At 35.4% G+C, this 26,177-nt stretch overlaps 1 protein-coding gene across 1 annotated transcript in view; it reads left to right on the top strand.

Annotated features, from left to right (window-relative positions):
- Positions 1 to 26,177, top strand: part of LOC145993912 (inter-alpha-trypsin inhibitor heavy chain H3-like) — a 473,549-nt gene that overhangs the window by 430,908 nt on the left and 16,464 nt on the right. Inside the window, exons 11-12 of the mRNA XM_083129826.1 lie at positions 15,006 to 15,365; positions 25,729 to 25,798. Coding sequence (XP_082985952.1) covers positions 15,006 to 15,365; positions 25,729 to 25,798 — 430 coding nt within the window. The remainder of the gene's footprint in view (positions 1 to 15,005; positions 15,366 to 25,728; positions 25,799 to 26,177) is intronic.

Here is a 26,177-nt window from a genome sequence, read left to right on the forward strand (position 1 = left end):
CTTCATATGTTTCAAGTTGCAGCTTGATGTTGGCAACACTCCGAGTTATTGCACTCAAAGCATCAGAAGATGGCAAGTTGTTCATAAAATTTTCAAGTGTCTCAATTTTTTCTTTAACCTCGGCTATGGCATTGTTTAGAGGGTCCAGATTAGGTATCTGTAGTGATTGAATCTGTTCCTTTAGAGTGGAAATTACTAGATCAAAATCGCCTTGTGATTTTATGCTTTTGACAATTGTTTGGAGCTGTGTTTGGACATTATTTATCTGCTCTTCCAATTGTTGTTTCAATTGCTCAGAGTTGGTGGCCTGGGTCTTAAATTTGGCTTGAAGAGCTGCTACAGATTCCTCTAAACTTTCAAAATTATCCAATGTGGCCAAGTCAGTATATTTCTGAAGCAGCAATTTGAGTTCTGAGTCAATTTTAAGAAGAGGGTCCATGCATTGTGATTGTAAATTTGTAATTTCTAGTTGAAGACTGGCATTGAGTGTGGTTTGTAAAGCTTGTAAATCACTTCTTAATTTCTTGACTCTGACATCAAGCATCAGAATCTCATCACTGTGATCTTCATGTCTTGTATGGCCAAATATATCATTAGGCATTTTGATTTAGTGGTTATTTATTATTGAATATCTAATTCTTAATTCTATAAAAAAGGTATAAGCTTGTCATAGGATCCCGGGACCTCAATATATAAGCAGTCACCAGCAGAAACAGTATATACAGTGCCAGAAATCATGTTTGAGTGCTTTATCCTATAAATATTTTTGCCTATTGAAATCTTGACATTACCCTCGGGGGTTGTAATAAATTGTAATTGACCACCTACAGGTAATTGGTAATGATTTAAATTATTGTTAAATATGTACAATGTTTTACCTGTTTCATCATCAACATCTGTAAGTATGCTGTTCAGATGAATAATTAACAAAGCACTTAGTTTAGATATTATATCAGAAGAGGGTGCTGGTGTTGGCAGGTCCATAATAGCCTGTTTTTTGAACCCAAATAAGTTGATAGGCATGTTTATTTATTTCAAATCATGCTCTGTAATTGGGCATTGTTTGCCACTTTTCAAATCACAATGACCCCATGGTAGAGTATGTATGCCACATAACAAAATACATCTCTTATTATCATGTGAGTCCAGAGCTATTTTTCTTACAATATTTGTAGTCAACAAGTGATTTTTACTCTGAATTCTATTTTCTGATGTTCTGATTGAACTCTGTGATTTGAGACAATTTCTGTAATCTTTAAATTGGAGCTCTTTGTCAACAGTTACTCTGCCAATGCCCTTGGCTTTTTTTGCAAAAGCACCACTACATGTTTCAAAGCTGTACATCTTGGCCCTTAACCCAGCAAATGTCACAATAACATCACCAAGTGTCTCATCTTTTAACTTGCCAGGCACCTTTTTGTTGTGGGGTTGAATATTTCTATGTTCACCGGTATCAAAATATTCAAGCAATGCAGGCTGTGTTATATCTTGATAAACATCTTCTGTTTGAATATCAAGAATAAAACTATCTGTGTCCATGTACATCAGTTTACACGATCCTTATAAAAAGGCTTGAGCACATCATAATACAATTTTAACATGTGTAATTTGGCCACTTCCAATATCACAGCCCCTACATAAATAGGCTTATCAAACTTAATCTTTGTTTTTTTCATGTTGAAGAGTGCCATATTTTCATCATAAATTCTTCTATAATTGAAATTAGGCTTTGCAATCAATTTTTTGCTCCGGCTGGGGTCAGTAATTATTTTAACATCAGTATGTTTTCTGACATTTTCAATGGTTTTGCCATACACTGAATTGACCATCAATTTAAACAAAGTTTTATCAAATTGGCTCATTGCAGATGTTCGAAGCTCTGTGTTTGTATCAATATATGGCTTCAACCATCTTGAGTGTCTGAACCTCAAAACTTTGCCAACTTTGGTCACTTGAACACCATGATTCATCAGGAACTGGAGGTTTTTGTAATATATGACATAATCCTGTTTTGGCTCCAGAGTCATCATCAATTTCTTCTGTTTAGAGCCAGGTGAACACTTAACCTCAGGAATTGGGGGCAGATCAGAAAATTTCTTGTGTAAATCATCAGGAATTGTCAGATGAACCTCTAAGAACAGGCCATAGTTACTGTCATCAAAATCCTGAAGATCTTCAATATTGAAATCTTCAACCCACTCAAGCCCTGCATATGACAGTTTATCCATCATAGCATGACCATACAGGCTATTGGCATCTACATACAGTATATAATTTGATGGCAGTGCTGGATCATAATTGAGAATATACTTGTTATTTGCTCTGGCATATCTCTGAGAACATTACTCCTCTTATACATTGCTCCATAAACAGATACATATCTTGATCTTGGATCAGATCCAATTGCATTTTAGTGTTTAAAAACATTGCAGACCATGCTAGGCCTGGTGCACTGTATAAATACATTGGATCCAGCTTATAATTTTCCATCGATGATTTTCTAAATGCCTGAAGTATATCAGCCAAGAGAGTCACATCAAGTTTTAAATATGCCTTGTGATAATCACCAAATGTCTGGCATTTTAAATTGTTCCACATCTACTGGGCATGGTGAAAATCTTCATCAGAGATTCCAGATGCTCTGAGTTTACTGTAGAACTCTTGTTTTGGTGGCAGAGAACACTCATCAAATTTAGAAAAATCTGTAACATAATCATATGGGTATACACCCTTCCGCCTAATTAATTTCAGGTCCTGATTTGGAAACAAAGCACATGTGATTTTGAATTGATCATCAGATAATTGACTGGCCAGTGTAGCCAGGCTAGCAGACAGAATTCTGTAGGAATCAAGAAATCTTAAGTGAATAGGAACACCATTAACTTTAATTATTTTGCTAATAGCAATATATTTCTCATTATTTTCTGCTAAAATATTTAAATTCTGCTTGTTAAACCCCTCGTACCTGATCAGATGATGAAAATCATAATTGGATGCACCATGGCAAAATATAGGGACAAATTTTGGTCTCTGGATCTTAATATTACAGCTATTACACAGGGCCATTAAGAATTTACCATCTGTATGGGAATCGTGATGTACCTTGATATTTGTATCTGAAAATTCAGAATCACATACCGGGCATTTTTCTGCATTGTTGAAATCTTCAATCTGATCCTTTGTTAAAGGCAACATGGGTTTTGATTTTAATAAGACATTAGATGCTATGTTATGGCACTCATTTTCTATTCTATGTGCAAATTCTTTGATGGCATCTGATCCCATGTATAAATATTCTTCACTAACAACACCATCCTGTACAACAACATAATAAAAACTAGAAGGTTCATGTAACTGGTATGATGTAATTGAAGATTCATCAGGATCTGGGCTGCAGAATGCAAGGGGTTTGAGGTTTGATTCAAAATCACAGACTATATATGCTGGGTGTTCCAACAAGGCTTCAAATTTTTTGAATTTGGCATTTTCACTTGGAATAGACATAAGCATATGAACAGGTTTATGGTTGCCACAGTATTTTAAATGTTCAATTAACTTGTTTTTAGCAATTTCTGCATTTTTTCACGAACCCCATTTACCATTTTTTGACCATCAAATACAGTTAAACATCTTCGGCACAACTTAAATATTCTATTAAATTTGTCTAGTTGTTTTCTTACTAAAGCTTCAAGATTATGTATCAGAGTGTAATGGTATGTGCCATCCCCTTCAATTAAGAGCAGATCAATCGGAACAGCAGAATCATCATCAAGTGTACTGATTCTGAGAGGATCTATCAAGCAATTGCCACGGCCAGTAGAACAAATAAATACATTAATAGATAATTGTTTACCATTGATATCCCTGGCCTTTTTTTCAAATTTATCAATATTCTGAACAGACATTGGATATTCTAAGCCCTCCATTGCTTCATCAAAATCATGTTCATGCTGTATATAATAATTTATTCTCTCTGGATGCCTTAAAACTGGAAACGAAGCAGCTAAAATACACCACAGAAAGCATTTCTCATCATTATTTTCTATGTTAACCACGGCTCTTTTGTTTTTAATATTGGCAGGTAATGGCAGATATGTAGATCCTTGTAATGGGCTGAATTCAGAAATATTAACATAGAGCTTGTGTGGAGATCCACATAGGCTCCATCCTGATTCTTTTGCTGCAAATTCAGAGTGTTTAATATTCAATTGCTCTATCAAACTGCACATCAGGATTTATACTGTTCAAAAAATTCTTAATATCACATTTTTGCTCTGATACAAACCGGTAATCCCTAAGTTGGCCATTAAAACTGCTATGGATGGGTTCATAGCGTGGCTGCTTTGCCGGTCTAGCATTAACAGGTGCTTCATGCTTTCTTTTCAGACCAGATGTAGATGGTTGTGGGGGCAATGTTGATGACTGTGCAGAACAAGTACCCTTATGTTTATAAGTGAAGTATTCCATGCTATATTTTCTATGGCATTTAGGGCATATTTTTGTGAGAATTCTGCATTTGTCTGGATTACAATTCTTTTGGTGCTTAACCCAATTAGGGCTGGATATATTCTTATTGCATTGATTACAATATTTTTGATTTGGCATTTTTGTTATTGGTTTATTATGTAAAATTTCTTGGGATTCAAATCAAAATTCTATGCTTAATAAAAAATATCAGTTGGGTTCAGCAGTGTGCTTTGTATATTTAGTGTATATACTTAGTGTCTTAATATTTTTGGCTTTGGTATTTTTGTTGTTGGTTTATTATATAAAATTTCTTGGGATTCAAATCAAAATTCTATGCTTAATAAAAAATATCAGTTGGGTTCAGTGCAGACAAAAAAACTGCATAGCTCTATGTCAATTAGTTCTTGAGATAATAATTATTTTGTATTTAGGAACCACTTTGGCCCCCCTGCCAAAAATTGGCTTTTACTGCACCAGTGTATACTGTCCCTATGATCTTACTTGAGTTATTCTACCAGACTGTATGCTTCAAGTCTCCTACAATCTGGTAGAGCCTGTTCAGATCCTGCCCCCCACTTGTGGTTTCCACTGCCGATCCAGCAATGGTAACAAACAGCACTGTGCTCTGGCTTATATAGATTTATAGAGCCAATAGAAATCTTGCTTACTTAAACCAATCAGAAAACACCACATCATCACATTATGTCATAACCAACTAATCAGAAAACAACACATGCCTAATAATTTAATGCATAATATTGCACAACATGATGCAATAGAAGTGGACCGGAAGTAAATATGTATGGATGTGGGTGGGTGTGGGTTGGTGTGGGTGGGTGAGCATCTTGGCTTAGTTTTAAGTGCTGTGTTCAAAATAAAAATATAGTGGCTGGTAGCTATATACAAACCAGCAGAATGCCCTTCTTGTTGTATCCAAGCCCTATTATAATTTTTGTTTCTACATTCTGTCACTAGTTTTGATCCTAGGACAGTTATATTTATGGGGGTGACTCTGCATGGCCCCCAGAACAACATACTGAAATTTTTAAAAAAATCGATAATTTTATTTCTGAATTTTTCACTAGTTTTGATCCTAAGCCAGTTATATTTCTGGGGGTGACTCTGCATGCCCCCCAGAGCAACATACTCAAATTTTGAAAAAATCTATAATTTTTTGAATTTTGATTATCTCTGGAACCATGAATGCTAGAGACATGGGGCTTGGTGATTTCTCATGGGCATTTCAAGATGCAACTTTTTGATCTCTATAAATTTTTCAAAATATCTTGTTCTCTAGATCTTGAATAACTTGCCTATTTTTCAAGATAGAGGCATGGGAGTTGTTTATTTCAACTCTAGAGGCTGTTTAGAAGTTTTGTTAAAAAATCGATATTTTTTTGAATTTGTGATTTTTTCAAAACCTATCCGTGCTGGAGACTTACAATTTTGTAGGCATATTCTAGGCATGATTCTCTACATTTTTTGTCTCTATACTTTTCCTGATATATGCAATATTTAAGCTGTAAATCTCTGATTTATGTCTGTTCTATAAATAGAATTTTCTGAAAAGTGCAATATTAACAAAATTGTTAATATTTTGAAATCTATGCATGCTCAGACACTCTAGCAGTCAGGTATAGGCTTGTTAGGTCCCACTGAGCAACATACTAAAATTTTGGAAAAAACCAATAATTTTGATTATCTCTGGAACCATGAATGCTAGAGACATGGGGCTTGTTGCTTTAACATGGGCATGCCGAGATGCAACTTTTTGATCTCTATAATTTTTCAAAAATCTCTTGCTGTTCTCTAGATCTTGAATAACTTGCCTATTTTTCAAGATAGGAGCATGGGGGTTGCATATTTGAAATCTAGAGGCTGTTTAGAAGTTTTGTTAAAAAATCGATATTTTTTTGAATTTGTGATTTTTTCAAAAACTATCAGAGCTGGAGACTTAACATTTTGTAGCCATATTCTAGGCATGATTCTCTACATTTTTTGTCTCTATAATTTTCCTGATATATGCAATATTTAAGCTGTAAATGCCTAATTTTTATAAATAGAATTTTCTGAAAAGTGTAATATTAACAGAATTGTTAATATTTTGAAATCTATACATGCTAGGGCACTATAGCAGTCACTATACTTAAGATATCATAAGATATCATACAATATCAAGAGGGGCATATTTTTGACAAGCTTATGGACAACAATCTCACAGATGTAGCTTTTGTAAGTGTAGGCAAACCAATCTGAGGGGGGTCATACTTTCACGGGAAATTCCCGAGGGCATTTTTACAAAAATCTTGGATTAGACAGGGTTCCACACTTGAGCAAAAAGCTCATATGGGCATGTTGAGCTAGTTTTAAGTGTAGCCAAATCTGCCTGAGGGGGGCTCATACTTTCTCGTCCCAGTCCTATATACTTTTACACTACTCGTGCATAAAGTGGACTTAAAACACCAACTCAATCAATCAATCAATCTTACACCCATGCCAAATTTTCATAGGAAAAATACCTTGAATGACAAAGAGTACAATGAGGACAACAATTCATTCCGATAGTGGAGTGGGAGTTAGAGGATGTGTTAGTGATTTATGGAAGTCAAAGGTTAGTAAGATGATATTGTTGAAATACGTAACCTACTAAAGGCAACGTGCCAAGTGGCGATCTCCAGAGGAGGAACAACGTTATTTTTTCCCTTCTGGTTCGTGCAATGGAATTTGATATTATTGAAAGAAGTAGAACGAGTTTACCCACCCCTATCTACCTATGCAAAGTTACAGATACATATCTTTTGTAATTCCAAAATTAAAAGAATGCAAAATATGCGATTTCGACTATTTTTTTCACTATCTTCTTCTTTTTAAATTGTAATAATTCGATATTCAGGACACATATAGAAGTGATTCAGACGCCGATGGAAAGATTGTGAAGAGCTATTTTACATGAGATAGATAACACATTTGATTTGTTTCATTTGACTATACTGCTGAAAAACAGCTTACATGTCTAATACAGCAGTATGTGATGACATATGACATATACACAATATTACAATTAAAAATAAAAAAAAATGTGTACTACATGAAAAAATATAGTGAGAAGACCAACTTCGCTAAAATAAAGAAAAATACAAATATGAAAAGTACAATGTAATTACATATGTTAAAAAACAGTTAAAAGTAAAGTTACACATGTTATTATTACAATAAAAGGTTACTAGGCTCCAGTGGATTATGACCGTATTGGGATATAAGAAAATTAAATTACCTATTATGTCTAAAATAAGAAATGACAGAAATTGCAGAGCAGTTGTTTTGGAATACATAATGACGTATCTTTAATGTAATTTTAGATAATAAATATGGTACATCAAGTTTTCCAATAATGAATTTGGAAATTTAATTGTTATCGTTGATATTTCTTCTTTCCAAGAGACACGAACTATTAAAAATTATAAAAATTATAATATTCATAATAAAACCTAAAAAGTCTGAATTTATAATATAGAAATGAGACAAATCTTTTCTGTACATTTTCCAGTATATCTTTCATATTATTATTACATGCAAAATTCCATGTTGTTGTACTGTATTCCAAAATAGGCCTTACATACAAAGTTTATAACTCAATTAACAATAATAGATTGTTTCAATTCGACCATTTGTTAATTTGGTCTTTGCAATTTCATATACATGATCTTTAAAATCAAGCCTCATGTCTAAAACGATGTCAAATCTCTAATAATTTAAACTCTTTTAACTACACATGAGTCTAATTTATAATTATAACTACACCACTGAATTTTCCTTGTAAAAGTGATAATAAAGGATTTTTCTATATTCATTACAAGTTGATTATTAGCCACCCAGTTACTGACTGCATTAAGATCAAATTGCAACTCAACATGTATATCATCAGTGTCTATTTCAGTGTACATCTTGATATCATCAGCACAAAATATATATTTAGCATGCTTGATTACTTTAGAAATATCATTCAAATAGATAGAAAAGAGAAGAGGTTCCAATAGAGATCCCTGGGGCACTCCTTTGTGTATTTTACCTGGAGTTGAAAATGTTGATTTAATCCTTATACAGAAAGTTCTATTACAAAGATAACTCATGAACCAAGCACAACATCTAAGCCCGTGACAGGTTAAGTTTACAGCAGGTTATGTATTAATCTACGCGAGAACGGCGCTCAGCAGCTTCCGTGCGAGTCTTGCCTCAACCGCCGAGCTGTTCATATCAAAGACAGTAAAAAAATCGGCAGTATTGAAGCTTAACTATATTCTGAGCGCACGTATGGCTCTGTATATGCGAAAAGTTGCTGCAAACTTAACCTGTCGCGAGGCTTAGGAACACATTCATAATTGTTAAGTTTCTGCACTAATAAATTATGATTGATACTATCAAAGGCTTTGGATAAATCAAGGTATATAACATCTAGATGACTTTTGTTACAGAAGGATTGAAAAGCATCAGTTATCAGTCAGCACTTATAGATTTCTGCTTCTAGATCTTCCTGGTATAAACCCATGTTGACATTCATTAATTTTACTCTTAGTATTAAAATATAAAGATTTGTGTATAAGAGGTTCGAAGATCTTAACTAAAATATTAACAATAGTAATCGGTCTGTAATTAGAAATTTTGCTGTTTCCAGTTATCTTCTGAATTGGCACCACAGTTACTTCATTCCATAATTTGGGGAAGATGCCAGTTTTTAATGATTGGTTAAAAATTAAACACGAGAGGTGCAAGTATATCACTACATCCTTTGAAAATATAGTTAGGTATATTGTAGAGACCAGAATTACTTCTAGCCTTAATTTTCTTGAAGACATAAATTATATCTTTCTCACAGATTACAGGGGGAAATATATGATTAAAATACCAATCAGATTGCTGAAGATCAGTGTCTTGCTGTTTAGAGAAATTATCCTCGAAGTGACTCATAAATGCATTAGCAATTTCCTTCTCATCATCCAATATTTTATTATCAGATGTGACAAGAGTAGACAGCTTAGGAGGATACCCATTAATTAGTCTCCAAAAACGAGTTTTTGTCACTAGCGAAACAGGAATTTAAATAATTATAATATCTACACTTAGCATATTTGATCATTCTCTTGATTTCTTTCCTTAATATATAAAATTTGGCATACCAAGTAAGTTTATTGGTTTTAATGTACTTATAAAAAACCTTTTCTTCTTGTTAAGCATACGTTTTATACTACGTGTTATCCAAGGAGAACAACTTTCTTTCTTATGATACACCATCTTAGGAACATTTCTGTTTTACAGCTATTAGTACAGAAGAGTGTAAGGACTCGCCAATAGTATCCAGATCATTAGAAAAATCAACAGTTTCAAGATTACTCTTTAATTCATAGTAAAGGTGTAAAAAGTCACCCTTGCTAAAATTATATCTCAAAGTGGACTGATCAAATGATAAATTTTCAGTTTTATGAAAATTACTATTAGTAAAACTCAGTACAAGTAAAAGAGGTGGGTGGTAGACGTCCACATTGGATATAGCAGGAATCTTCGTGTCAACTTGAATTACTGGCAGATTGCTGAGCACAAGACCAAACGTAGATAAAGGATTATGAATGTTGTATGGAATATTATATTGTTTACAGTGCAGAATGTCACATAATTCCATGATTTTGAATGCTTTGTGCGAACAATTAGCCTGAGGAATGTCAGTATGATAATATTCCCAGTTTACACTTATATTGAAATCACCTAAAATTTTTAATTTGTCCTTACAACACAAGAAATTATTAATAACTAGATCAATATAACCAGTATACCTTGCCGTATTTATGCCAGGCGGTAGATAATACAAACCAATAATGATGTTTGTACATGAATTAATGGTACGTTTGACCCATAGACATTCGATTACATCAGAATTAAAATCCAATAATTCACAAGCAATTCTAGACGATATTACTAAAGCGCATCCACCACCTTTCTTTTTAGAACTAGTAGATGGAGACCTGTCCCTTTTTATAATTCTGTATTCACTGGTTAAGTTATCAAAATAACTCTTATCTTCATACATCTATGTCTCGGTTAATGCATATATATCATAATTTTCATTAATCATATTGATTGACACCCCTAACATTCTGATAATAAATTGAGAGAGATTCTAATGTAGAATCCATGGCAAGTTGTAATCAAATATATATATATATATATATATATATATATATATATATATATATATATATATATGTGTGTGTGTGTGTGTGTGTGTGTGTGTGTGTGTGTGTGTGTGTGTGTGTGTGTGTGTGTGTGTGTGTGTGTGTGTGTGTGTGTGTGTGTGTGTGTGTATGTCTTGGGGAGGGTTAAATTTGTGAAGGTGGTGTCAAGACGAATATGGATAGAAATTTTCTCAAAGAAACGAGTTTTAATTTCTAACTAACTAACTCTCTAGCCTTCTTAAACCCGAAGGTTCATGGCTGCAACAACACAGGCCTTCCATCTGTCCCTATCTTGAGCAAGATCTATATACTCTTTTCCATCCCTACCCATTTCGCTTAGGTCCATCTCCACGTTGTCCCTCCATCTTCGTCTTGGCCTTCCTACTGGTCTCTTACCATCAGGTTTCAAAACAAGAATCCTGTAAACTCCTCTTTCCTCTCCCATTCGTGCCACATGGCCTGCCCACCTAAGTCTTCTTGATTTAATTATTCTAATAATGTCTGGACACGAATACAAATTATGTAGTTCTAAATTATGTAACCTTCTCCACTCACCTGTCTCCTCATCCCTTTTAGGTCCAAATATTTTCCTAAGGATCTTATTTTCAAATACTCTCAATTTATGTTCCTCTTTCAATGTAAGGGACCAAGTTTCACACCCATATAATACTACAGGCAAAATTACTGTTTTGTATATTTTAACTTTTAGTTTCTTAGATATTAAACGAGAAGACAAAAATTTATGAAGAGAGAAGTAACATGCATTTCCTGAATTAAGCCTACTTTTTATTTCCTCTTTAATATAATTTTCATTTGTTAATATTACTCCTAAGTGTTTGAATTTGGAAACTGTTTCAAAAGAGTTGTTATCAATAATTAGATTTTGATTATTACCTAACACTTGGTTTCGGCCTGTAAGCATATATTTAGTTTTCTCTTTGTTAACTTCCAAACCTATCTCTTTAGCAGTTTTGAAAAATATTTTAGCATTATTCTTAATTGTATTCACATCATCCCCCAATAAGTCTACATCATCTGCATATGCTAACAACTGAGTCACACCATTTAATTTTAGTCCTTCTTTAGTTTCGTTTACCTTCCTAACAGCATATTCTAAGGCAAAATTAAAGAGCAATGGAGATAATGCATCTCCTTGTTTTAACCCATCATGAATTGTAAATTTGTCAGACATATTAATACCCACACGAATTTTACTTTCTGTTTCACTGGTGCATATTTTTATCATACTAACAAGCTTCTTAAGTATTCCAAACTCTACTAATATATTATATAATTTATCTCTTTTGACCGAATCATATGCTTTTTTGAAATCAATGAATAGCTGATGGACATTTTGATTATATTCCCACTTTTTTTCAAGTGTCTGTCTGATGTGAAAAATTTGATCTGTAGTTGATCTGTTGCGTTTAAATCCACATTGATAATCACCTATAATTTCATTAGCATATGGGGTTAGTCTTGTTAAAAGAATGTTAGATAATATTTTATATGTTGTTGAGAGTAGAGAAATTCCACGGTAATTATTGCAGTTCATTTTATCACCTTTTTTAAACACAGGAACAATTATGGATTCTTTCCACTGTTGAGGGATTTCTTCTTTATTCCATATTAAACAAATTAATTTATGAATTTGACATATTAATGAATTTCCACCATATTTAATTAACTCAGCTGGTATTAAATCAATGCCAGGTGCTTTGTTATTCTTTAGCCTTTTAATAGCATCTTTAACTTCAGTCAAATTAGGTTCTGGAACTAAAGGTTCTGCTGTGTGGACTTCATTCACTTCTGATTTATCTCCTACATGGACATTTAAAAGGTCATTAAAGTAGTTCTTCCATCTATTTAGAATATCGCTTGGGTCAGCTAGAAAATCACCGTCTTTATCTTTTATCAAGTTTACTTTAGGTTGCCACCCCTTTCTAAACTCATTTACACCTTTATATAAATCTCTGATATTCTTATTTTTGCTGTTTGTTTCAATTTCGTTAATTTTGCTTTTCAAGTAATATCTTTTTTTACTTCTAAACGTGCGGTTAACTTCTCGCTTTATTCTATTATAATTGTTTAGATTTGTATCATCAGAGTTATTTAACCACCTAAGTCTAGCCTGATTTCTTATTTCTATTAGATTATGACATTCATTATCAAACCATGGCTTACTTTTTCTCGGTTTATGGTATCCTATACTTTCTTTAGCTGCTGATTCTATTGCATTACGTATGTGCTCCCAATTCTTATTTACGTCTGTTTTATTTATATTTTCATCATCATTTAAATCCTGGAAAACATCAAATCTATTTGACAGTTTAATTTGGTAATCTTTCTTAATTCTTTCATCAGTAAACTTTCCTGTATCAAATTTTATAACTTTTAGATTTTGTTGCTTATGATTTATCACTGAGAGTCTTTCTCTTAATTTAGCAATTACTAAATAATGGTCACTGGCACAGTCAGCACCTCTATGTGTACGAACGTCAATTATACTAGTATGCCTTCTCTTATCAATGAGAATATGATCTATCTGATTATGAGTTTTACCATCTGGAGAAGACCAGGTATATTTATGGATATCTTTATGTTTAAAAGTTGTACTTTTCACAATTAAATTCTTTGAGGTTGCAAAAGTAATCAATCTTATACCATTATCATTACTTAATTCATGAAGACTTTCTTTACCAATCGTGGGTTTAAATGTCTCTTCTTTGCCAATCTGTGCATTACAGTCACCTAACAGAATTTTCATATCATACTGAGAAAATTTATCAAAGACCTGTTCTAACTCTGTATAAAAATCATCTTTAGTATTATCATCTTTATCTTCCGTTGGTGCATGTATGTTTATTAAAATAATTTTACACCACCTACCCTGTAAAACTGCATATGATATCCTATCATTAATAAATTCTACTGTTTTAAGAGCTGAGATAATTCTATTATTTATGAAAAAGCCTGTTCCAAAATTATGATTTTCAGTACCACCATAGAAAAAAGTATAATTTTTAGTTTTACAATTCCCTTCTCCTGGCCACCTAACTTCCTGGACAGCTACTACATCTAATTTATAATTCACTATCTCATTAACTGTACACTGAAATGCCCCAGGCCGGTAAAGGCTCAGAACATTCCAGGTGCCTAATTTAATATCCTTATTCCTAACGTAGATATTATCCTTAGTCCAGGGACCTCCCAAAGTAGTCCCCACCCGGAGATCCGAACGGGGGACTATTTTAACTCCGGAATATTTTACCTTGGGAACATCCATGGCCTTATATTGCTGATTCTTGACATGGCTTTTTACAGTGCAGAGTTGTCAGCTCTACGCCTAACCCCCAATATGAATGGAGGAACTACTACACAAGACGAACACAAACACATTAGACAGCACAATTACTACACAAGACGAACACAAACACATTAGACAGCACAACTACTACACAAGACACACACAAACACATCACAACTATAAGAGTTTTAATTTCTTGGAATGAATTTCTCAGTGTTACTCAATAAAAGGTAAAGATAAATTTCCCCGTTCACTTTGAACCATTCCACAAGGCATATATAGGAGAGTATGGAGGTAGTGCCAACGCATTCTTCGATCTCTGCCATTTTGGAGGTGATGTGATCAGCAGTATGCTCCGTTATTTCTCGTGAGACGAATATCGAGGTTACGTCTCCCGCCTGACGGTAGGCGGACACTTGAACTCCCTCCCGAATGCCGCCACTTATTCCATATATAAAGCACACCACGGTTCTCCTTGAGGAAATATATTTTAAAGCGTGTGCGTTATATATTAGCAAATATGGTACAATTTTCTCAAGATAAACCACAAGAATGTTGGATTATCGAGCTACATTTCGCTTTTTAGGCACTCAATTTGTTGAAGTTTGCGAAAAAAGCCACACTTCGCATTTTAAACCAAATTTCCTTTTATTCGCTATTTCGAATGCATGAAAAATATGTTTAGAACATATGACTTTACATACATAAACACTGCTTCCCAAGAATTAACATTGGCCCCCCACATGGCGCAGTGGTAGCGTCAGTGCCTTGTAATCAAGGGGTCCCGGGTTCGATACCCGGTGGAGGCACAAGTGGTTCGGATTCCACTTTAAACTGTAGGTCCAGTCCCGATTAGCCTTACTGTGCATAAAGTGGACTTAAAACACCAACTCAATAGAAACAAAGAATTAACATTTTTTAGTGTTATCGCGTTTTCGAAAAATTAAGACGTAATAAGTATAGATTAAATACTTTGTAGCGGTAGAGTGAAAATGTGATAATTCCAGGTGGACTTTCCGAGCTTGAGCTACACGATGTTTGGATCCATGTACGAGGGATCCGAGGTGGCCGTGGCCAGAAGGTTCAAGTCCCCCCAGAAGCCCTTCCTGTCGGGCGCCATCCAAGCGAAGTCCGCCCTTGGGGAGGTCATGTACGAGATTGGCCCGGAGGTGTACTCCCAAGAGCAGTCGGCGCTGGGACTGCCGCAGCTCCTCAGCCTCAACGGGGGCTTCGTGGAGAGGATGTGGGCGGTGATCAACCTGGACCAACTGGAGGAGATCGTACTCACGGGCGGCAGAAAGAAATCGTCGACCCAAATGACCCAGCGGAAGGTTCCCTACGATAGAGGGGTTGCAATTGCGATGCAGGTATGTTAGATCAAAAGAGCTCCAAGGTTCGAAGACCTAAGATAGAAATAGATGCTCAATTGTCGTACGTTATTAAACGATGCTACTTGTAAGTAAAGTAAAAATAAAGTGTTTTCCTGTGCTTTGCACCACGTCATGAAGGCGAATAGGGGGTGTAAAGTTAGGACCCCACACTTTCTTGATCACGGCCGAAGGTGAAGATTTGATGTGATCAACACCAAGCCCCTGGCCGCCCCCAGAGTTTCCTTCAGGGAAAGAAGGGGAAAAAGGTTGCTGGAACTGACCTCTCCTGGAAACCTGTATAATTTTCACAGTTCACATTTTATGAAATATTATATACAAAAAAGTTATTTGAGTTTGTGATTGTCTTACCATTTACATGATATTGTACCACTTTTCCACTCCCGATTCGTAATTTCTTTGTTGGCGCCCATGAGGAAAGGGAGAAAAATTTGAGAGAGAGAGTAAATATCACGGCATGCTGTGAAAGTATTAACACCAAATTTAATTAATATTCTTGTAAGTTTCCAAAGAAATAGATATAAAATTTTCTTGCTCGCTTCGCTGGCAATTCTCCTTCTTAAAAACATCATTCTGGAGGATTATACTGTAGCTGCATTACGATTTGACTTGATTTGAGGTTTGTTACAGAGGGTCGCATATTCTTCCACTCTGGGCGTTGAGGATGAGTGATGATATGATGGAGTTGATGAAGGAACACTCACAAAGAACACCCATGCCCGGCCCGGAATTCCAACCCGTCACCCGTGGCATCCTAGCGCTAACCACTGCTGCATTACCAGACACGAACATTAGTCGTCGTGGTGTTGATTAATAACATCAGTTTTAAAAATATAATCCTCAGTGTTTGTATACTACTATAAGAGTGTTGTTTGAATATTTTGGTAAATTTTCAGGAGATGATGCCGCAGTTCATTAGGTGAATAGATTGAATAGATCACTTTTCCAACAGGCCAAAAAGTGCTTCTTCAACAGGAAAACGCGCCATCCCACAAATCGATCGTCACAATGGCAAAATTACACGAATTTAATTATAAATTAACCGATACAACAGAAAAATAAATAATGTAAAATGTGCATTTCTAACTTATCACAGGAAGTGAATTTTGCACTTGAGATACAATTCAGAAAATTTTGACTATTGAGTTGCTGTTTTAAGTCTACTTTATGCACAGTAAGGCTAAACAGGACTGGACCTACAGTTTAAAGTGGAATCCGAACCACTTGTGCCTCCACCGGGTATCGAACCGGGGACCCCTTGATTGCAAGGCAATGACGCTGCCACTGCGCCATGGGGGAGACCCATGGTTTGACTATGAAATACTCCATATTGTTATAAGCATAGGAAAATTTGTTGCCGAAGGCACCAAATTCTATTTTCACTGTCTACGGAATAATTGAATCAGTCATACGAACAAGCCAATTTTGGTTAAGACAACTGCAGCAGTACGAACATTTGGTTTGGATCCCCCAATGGTGTATGCAGGGTGGGGGAAGCTGATGGTGCAGCTCCTTCTGAAATTTTGATAAAATCATTTTTTTTTTCAAATAAAAACGGCAAAGAACTCGGGAAAGGCAAAATGATAAGAGCAAACTCCCCTTAAAAGTCCCCCGATTACCATTTTTGTTACGAACAACTTTTAAAACGAAGGTAAAAAATTATATTTACGAAATATTTTTATACAGTATCCTGTCGTATCCCAGAACGCAGCTATAAATCCATCCCCCAAAAAATCTGCGAACGCCAAATGTGCTCATTTAGATTTTTCTAACTTATCGTTAACTTGGGGACTCTTTAACGTTTATTCGCCGTCCAAAAACACTGTTTATATATAATTTATTTCTGACATTTCGAATTATCTAACCAATCAATGTGCTATATTTCTGCGTGTCGAAAATTTACACTTTAAGATATAACTGTAAACCTCTTGACAGTTCAAATTAAAATGTTACTATATATTTATCAAAATAATTTGAGGGGATTGCGTACAGGGTCTGGGGGGGCGATGGGCACCCCTGGTGTGGTGGAACTGTCCTTCCTTCTCATTTATTCCTTTTTTTGTTTGTTGTTAGTATTTGAACAGATTGCTTCCTTCTCCTATAGGCTTCGGTTTTTTAATGGTCGGTATTGGGATGCTGTTTAATATAGACTAGACTTTTCTAACGTTAACTTTCATGACAAATTACGCATCATTTCACTCACACAGTTCCACGAAGTCAGACTTCACGTTTTAACATTTCATCGGGTCTTGTTCCATTGTGATTACGTACACAAATTTTGTGCGTATCGCTAAAAGTGTAAAAGGTAACCTGGGGAGGCATTCATGAGTACAGAGTACTTAGAACTGCATGCTGTCAGGCTAACAAGGCTGTCTGACTTCAAAGCCAGATAGCTCTCTTGTGGTTGCTACCTTCATTTGGTGCAAAGGTACATAAACCTTAATCTTAAAACTCAGCTAGCTTATCTACAGGGTAGGGTTCTTTGTAGACAACAAAACCAGACAGGATGCCTTCCAATGGAGACGTTTAAACGAATATATTATTTAAACACAGGATACATGGAGTAAGAATATTTACATTATAAGCTACTTTCTTCTATGCTTTTTATTATTTTATTTTCTCTATCTGTATATTCTTCTATCTGGACTTCCTTCTCAATGGACAGATCTGGACTTCCTTCTCAATGGACGGTCTGGATCGGGACTTCCTTCTCAATGGACAGTCTGGATCGGGACTTCCTTCTTAAGGGACGGTCTGGATCTGGACTTCCTTCTCAATGGACAGTCTGGATCGGGACTTCCTTCTCGTCTTTTTTGTTAACTTCCCTATGGATTTCAATTTAGGTTTTGACTATTTAACGAATTCCTTTAAGCTTTGGGAATAATACTAATATCCTCCCTTGGGGCTGCAATTGGAACGCGCCACCACTAACTAGGTGCAACAGAGTGTATACTTGGTGCAGACGATTGACATGCGCATCCAAGTAGGTGCTACAGTTAAACTGCGCAACCAAAAAGTGCTGTGGGGAGTCGATCAGAACGCGCTCGCCCCTGATGTAAACAAAATTTCCCCTATAGGAATAGTAAATCAATCATACAGATGCAATATCTGTTCAAAGACACAAACTTGTATCAGTGCTTTGACTTCCTTAATTTTCATATTAACTTACATGTGATCACTGATTTGATTTATAAAATATATATATTAATTTACTTCTTTCATATTTATTTTTTGTCTTCTTATAATATATTCTATTGTTTTTCATCTTTCCAATTTGCTTTGTTCTTATTTATAAAGTTATTCACATATATTATGCGAATTCTTAACCTTGCACGCCTGGTGCTGCCATCTCTATTCGTCTTTGGCAAACTATCCACATTACTTGGTCCTATTGGGTACGTAACATGGTCTGCAGTCCTGTGATTCACTCGTGCTTGTGCCGAGGGCTGTGTACAGACTTAGTTTTTACCATAGGCAGTTTGTTTTGTTGTTGAGCGTATGTTTTTATTGTTGATAAGGAAGTGATCCATCTAGTGATTTTTAATAAATTAATGAATTTTAAAAGAACGAGCTTTATTTTAGTGTAAGAGAATTTGTACAACCTTTAGTTTTTATTAAGGATCTTGTTAACTGTTTCTCGTATTTTAGGTCACATTCCTGCATCTCGTTTTCTATTTTCTTTTATTGTTCTTTTCTTTTTTATTTAGCAACACTTCTAAAGCCATTACTGCTTCTGTTGGAGGTCCGTTTCTTGTAGATGCCCACCATACTTTATTTCCGGGCCCAAAAAGCCTACAACATAAATTTACAGAATAATTTCATTTATAGTAGAGATTACACATGGAGTGAAGGATAAGAGAGAGAAAGATAAAGAAATGAGAGACCTGAATTAAGAGAGGCGGTGGCAAGACATCTAAGAGAAAGAGGGGGAGAAAGGTTATAGGAAAGAATAGAAAGTGAGATATACAAATACCTGAATAAATAAAGAGAGAAAGGGGAATAAACGGAGGAAGCATGAAAGAGGGCGAGAGAGAGAGAAAGGAAAGATACAAGAGAAGTGTACGAAATAGCGAACTCTATCTACCTAAGTTTTTCCACTTCAATATGGATAGTTCTAAATTTTTAATGTTATGTTAGAAGCCACGGCACTGGTTGTTGTGGCGAGAGATTTCTAAACATTTTTAAAACAATGACAATGATAATGGAACGTAAAATATGAGTTTTTATGACTGAAGGGCAAGATATGAAATCTTAATCTGCCACCTCCCTCCTTTTGTGGTAGAAGAGAAGCTTTCTAGCCGGGAGATGTTTTGTCTAGTTTTAGGTAAGATGCTTGGATGGGTCAACATGGAAAAATGAAGTGGGTGAGAAGATGCCTATGCAAATTATCCTAGAGATGGAGATGCTTCATGAGAACTTTCTTAACTGTTGGCAAATAATCACCTCATGTTCTCCCCACTTTGAGCACTCCGCCCCCTCCCACTCCCCCCTGAAGAAAAATCCTGCGGACGGCCGTGATTAAGTTATTTTATGCTGACTTACAAACATACTTACTTTAAACTTGGAGGAACAGTTAAAATCTAGTTTAATATATTTTCAGCTTTCACAGTTAACAATTTTAAGGAAATAATTACAAAAAGAAGTCCTCGTATAGACGACTACCTTAGATAGGTGTAGCCTCGAACGTGGTCTTCGTAAATTTCTTATCGTTCAAGATTTATCAATCGGGAAAGAAGATTAGCTCTATTGATTGAGGAAAAAGTGTAAGCAAGATAATACTGCTGCCATGAAACTAATCTTACTTGAAATTTCTGATATATTAAATGCCATGAGGTCAGGTTCGGTTTCAGAACAATGAGAGCGACCGCAGTTCATGTTCTGCAGGCACACAACTGAAAATGTTACATTTATTCACTTTTTTGTATTATTCAAAAAGTTATTTCTTCCTAATTACATTTCTTTACCGGGAAATATGATACATATTCATTACATATACACACTCACCGCCCCACATACACACACACAAACACACAAACATATTGGCGTACTCAGAATTCAATGCATATGTGGGAGGGAATGGGATTGCGTGGAGGGGAAACAACTATAATTACCAGCCTTTGCAACAGCGTGTACTCCTTCGCTCTGCCAACTCGATTTCCCCTTTCTCTAAAGTTATGCGCGGCCTTCCTTCAGAGATAACCCGATAGGGTATATCTGCGTTCCTGGAACGAGGGAAGGGTATACGCTATAAAATATTTAATTATTTCCATGTTTAACTTCCGTCTTAAAGATTGTTCAAAGAAAAAAAATGTCAAAAGGGCGTGGTTTCACTTATCACTTTGGTTTTTCCCGAGTTCTTCACTGCTTTCATTTGAAAATTATGATTTTTTTCTCAATTTTGGGAGGGGGTAGCACACACACACAGGGTGTAGTTAAATATAGTGCCCGTGAGCCAGAGAAACGTATAGAGGCCAATTAGAGTCCTGTACGGGACTACTTTCGCTAATCGTTCAAGTCTCCCAACCTCGAGCGTGCTACGTTCGAGCGTACCCACGGCCACCTTTATTCCAGGCCGGAGTCCTGAAAATTGGCAACGCTGCTCTGCCGGCTTAAGAATCAAGCAACATAGTATGACGCGAATAGTGAAATTCATGTTGCTCTTTTAAAAACAAGATAATCTGCGTAAAATGTTTTTGTCTTTCCAAATCTGGAGAGAAGATTAACATTACGATGTAAGTGGAAAACATGCACAAACAATAGAAATTTAAATTTGCCGTTAAATAACTGGAAATACGCAGAAAATTCATGGCCAACTTCACATTTCATACACAGTATAGAACTTTCCAATAATGTGTATTTTTCCCTTATTTTATTTGCTAGCATTTCGGAATGACATTCGAATCTCTTTCATAACTAAATATTTAAATGATGAAATATCTAACGCACTGGCTATATGTTCTAAAATTAAGACATAGAAAGTAGTTATGGCTATACCAGCATGGGCGAGTATTACATTCAGAGTTTGAATAAATCTTAAGTACATATACATACAACGTCTTCATTTTAGCAGTCTATAACATAATTGCCAAGATTTTGTTCAACAGTATGTACAAATATTTGTTTTGTGTGCATATAGCCCATATGTACAAGGCTAAAATAATGCCGAGTGCTGGTGACTATGTACTCCCTGCGAGAAAGTGGATAATTTTGCATGGTTTAGAAATTTTGAAGGTGTTACATTTCCGTTGCTTTTCTCTTGCGGAGATATGTTACAGTGAAGGAATTTGTGATTTTGTGTTCTACTGTTTTTGTTAGGTTAGGCCTGTTCATTTTTATCACAGTCTGTGGTTTTATTCTCTTATAGTTTTGTTTGAGGTTGTATTGTTTCCCGAATTTTTGTTTGAGTATGTAGTTTAACCCTTGTGTACATAATACAAGTAAAAGCTTAGCGTTTGGTGTCTCATGCACACAACTTCTCAGCGTGGAATTTGCTTTTTGCGTAAACATGTTTTAAATTAGTCTGCCTCTATGGCATGATTATAGCTCTTCGACGTCGCTGATTAATTTGAAATGATAATTTAAAATCTTAATGACATCAATATATAATTTTTACTATTTTTGATGATTCACCACATGTAAAAAGTAGCTTAAGAAAAGCTCCGTGAAATGCTTGTATGTGGCTGAGAAAATCTAATGTATATTTTTAACAACTTAATAACATACTGCATTACTTATGAAAAGTAACGTTGAATACACTAGCGAATACAATTTGAACGCATGAAGTAATTACGGAATGAAGAGTTTACAGAAAATTATTACTTTTCTACGTCTGTACGTTCATTCTTTGGTGTTTCTTCCGAGTGACATCGGCCGGGTTATGTCACATTTTACATGGTTGCCAAATTGAAGGTTCCGGCCTCTCTCGGAATTAAAGATGGCCATACTCGTAGTGGAATGATTGGTAGGTGTTACCGCCACACGCGAGGTCGTCCCTTATTATAGAGCCTAATAAGCATCACTGTCAACCTAAAACCCAAACCTACTCCACGCAATTACAATTCTAAAGTCCGTACATCACAACGTTATGCAGATCACAGTAATTCTGGTCCTGATTTAATTGATTTCGAAATGTTGCAAAATGTTAGTAATTTACTTGTTATATTCTACCTCCAAGATATTCCTATCTAATTTTTTTTCGCTTATGCATTTGGACGAAGCTCCAGCCCCATCAACGTTCTCCTTCTGTACGCCTTTGGTTCCAGGCTAGCCAGTGAACTGAATAGACAGGGACGTGGGATTTCTGGGGGGCTTAAAAACATATAGGAACATACCGTAACTAGTCAAGATAAATTAATAAGCTAAACAGGCTCGTGGTTAACAACTACGTGAGGTCCTCGTCAGACCAAGTTAGTCAGTTTGTTAGTTCTTTATTAAAAATTATTTTACCATATTTCAAATATATCACTTTTTCGTCTTTTGGCCCTTGACAAGCCAATTTCTTCCGTGCAGGCTAGTTTGCTGCAGAGGTCTGTTCTTTCGGTCATCGCCACGGTTAGCCAAAGGACATAAATAGGCAAAGTAACAAACCAACATTTGTTTACCCATGTGAGTGACTCGGTTGTCTAGTACTCAGGACGCACGACTTACCTAAGTAAGCTCGAATGTGTAAGTCTGGTAATGATTGATTGGTTTAATTTATTTAACGATAGCTACATTTCTGCACTTTTGGCTAATCGCGGATGAAATACCTATGATTAGATTTGATTTTTGTTAGCGTCGGTTTTCTTTCACTTTCGGATAATCGCGACTATGAGGATTGGTGATAATATGATGAAATTAACGAAAGGACACTCACAAAGTACACCCAAGTCGAAGTCCGAACCCGGGACCTCTGGTGTACTAGCACACTGAGGATGGGTGAAGGGACAATCACATGAATATATCAAAAACAGAACACAGGCTCAGGCATCCCCGGTGGAGTAGTGGTAGCGTTTGGGTGTCTTCCAAAAGTGTCACACCCTACACCCCGGTCACATGACTTGCTTTACACTGAACCTCTTTGGCTTTGAGTTTACTGTATTTACAGATAGTTTAATCGGGCTTAGCCCTACGTTTTAAAGTGGGATGTCAACCACAATGTGCCTCTACCTGGTATTCAACCCGGGACCCTTAATTACGAGGAGACGACGTTTCCACTACGCAATCAGAGAAGTTCGAACCGATACATCTCCAGACACTTCTGAATTTTTATTTGTCTTGATTTTTATTATTTATAGTCGCTTTCCGATGAGTAATAAATACGAAGCGAATTTCAAAGTTCCAAGAACAAACATGTAAAATAGTCAGTGAACATGAACTCGTTATTATTTTGCGTACTCAGTTGCACACTTATTCACTTGACATTTTTCTTATTCGTAGATAATTTCGCCCTCTCAAGAGATCATTTCAATTGCAAACATTTTTTAAAAGCTATCTGAAAATCACAGTTACTTGCGTAATTGTTCAGCATGAAGCATTGATGCAATTTATGTTTCTTAAGCGTTGATACTTTTTTGCTTCAACACGATCGTTTCTTACATATATCTTATCGCAAACCTTCACAGCATACCGAAGGGTGATAAGATATCGTTATGAAGCAAGTCGACGCCACGTATAAGCCCTACGTAATACCTATCAAATGATAAGTTAAACCCTTCAATGTGTATAATACAAGGCAGTTCACCTATTTTGATGATCATGAAGAAGAAAATTATGTTCATAGATACATTTGTACTTATAATTATTTTAATAAAATAATTATTAATGTATATGGTAACCACACATTCATTTCAAATAATTTTGACCCAGAGATACGTAAGTATTTCAAATTGTAATTGAGTTTCAAATATGAGGATTCTTTCCAGAATACCAACAGAACATACTAACTTCAATCGTATTTATCCTATTCCTGCAAGCATTTAAGTCAATTGTTTCATATTTTTTGCATTGCGTGTGTGTGTGTGATCGGCATTCCTCCAAACTTGAAAATTTCTTGTAAGATTCAGTTTTGTATTTTCTTTCTCATTACTTTGGATTATTATTTAGATAATAAGTACTATTTAATCTCTTTTTGTGAAATACCAAAATTTAAGAAAGTAAATTTCAAATTTTAATGCCACCTGCCTGATATAATAATCATGATAGTAATAATAATAATTGATTCTTAATTGCAATATTTCACACTTAGTATTGTTTATTTCATTTTTCGTATTAGTGAACTGCTATTTTTATCATGCTCATACTTTCATCTTCATATAGTATGTATCTCTCTTTCTTGTAAGTTTTAAAACAGGCAATTGAGGGCCTCCCCCATGGCGCAGTGGTAGCGTCATTGCCTTGTAATCAAGGGGTCCCGGGTTCGATACCCGGTGGAGGCACAAGTGGTTCGGATTCCACTTTAAACTGTAGGTCCAGTCCCGATTAGCCTTACTGCGCATAAAGTGGACTTAAAACACCAAAATCAAATCAAAACAGGCAATTGATGATACAAAATGTAAAAGACACATTTCTACAGGAGACGATTCATTTTCTAACATATCAAGAATATCAAATTAACTCATAACAGTGTTTTGTGTGTGGCCTATGTAGTAGGCCACTACAAACATAGGCTGTCATCACACAACACAGACCAAGTTCCAAAGTTTGCATCTAATATATCCTGCATAGATTCAACCAAAACTCGACACAGATTTAATCTTGCCAATGACATTTATTTCTTTGTCGATTAATATATCTGAAATTTGAGAATGCTTAAGAAAATATCATATTACAGAGATTTCTGTCACTCTCTTGAATTTAGTGGCCCTACTAACATTATATTCTTATCTCTGAGCTTTATTCGCCACCCTCAAAATAAATTATAAATGTAACCTGTTATATATTAATAACCCCCTTTCGACAACTGAACAACTACTACCAATACTCCTAGTTGTTTTCTCAATTTTAGACTTATTTTAACGTACCTCATTCACACTTGAAAGCCAGTATTAAAAGGCAATCCCTTTAGGCTTTAATACTAGCTAATGTTTGATTTAAGGATAAGTCCTACAGTTTACCTTTTTTATCAAAGTATAAACTACCAAAACATAACTGTAGGGCACGTTTTCTTTTTCTCCATGGCTGCCGAATAGAGCATTCGGTGGAAACTATATCGAACGACACTTAATAGAGAGCCAGTTTCTAAAATCTCGTCTGTAGATAGAGTGCAACTAAAAAAACTAGGTTTACTTAACTTTTTTAGTTTTAAAGTATATTTAAATGTGACGTGTTGAAAAAATAATTCCTGTTTCCTCCATGTTAACAGTACTCATTCGTCACTCCATTTACGACGTTCTATGTTGAAGTGCCGGAAGAAATAACAGTTGAAATACAAGGTGAGTTGACCTCTTTCACAAGTATGAATCTGGTGTTAATAGTTTAGAATCTGTCTCAGTCTCTTTCCAAGAATAAGATTTTCATCTTTGAGTATTTCTGTAACAAAAGTGCAAGTCAGTGGCGTCAGTGACAACACCAGAAATGAATTGATTGGTTGATGTGGTTTATTTTACTTCGCTTTTCTGCCACTTTTGGCTAATCGCGAAGATGAAGATGAGTGATTATATTATGAAATTTATGAAGGTACACTCACAAAAAACACTCATATTCGCGATTAGCTAAAAGTGGCGGAAAAGCGAAGTAAAATTGAGCAAATCAATCACAATCAAACTTCGAAACTATCGGGAGTCTCCGAGCAATACCTTTGTTGTTGTTGTT

Source organism: Lepisma saccharinum, chromosome 10 (assembly GCF_977018435.1).
Source record: "Lepisma saccharinum chromosome 10, izLepSacc3.1, whole genome shotgun sequence".
In the NCBI taxonomy this organism is placed as follows: domain Eukaryota; kingdom Metazoa; phylum Arthropoda; class Insecta; order Zygentoma; family Lepismatidae; genus Lepisma; species Lepisma saccharinum.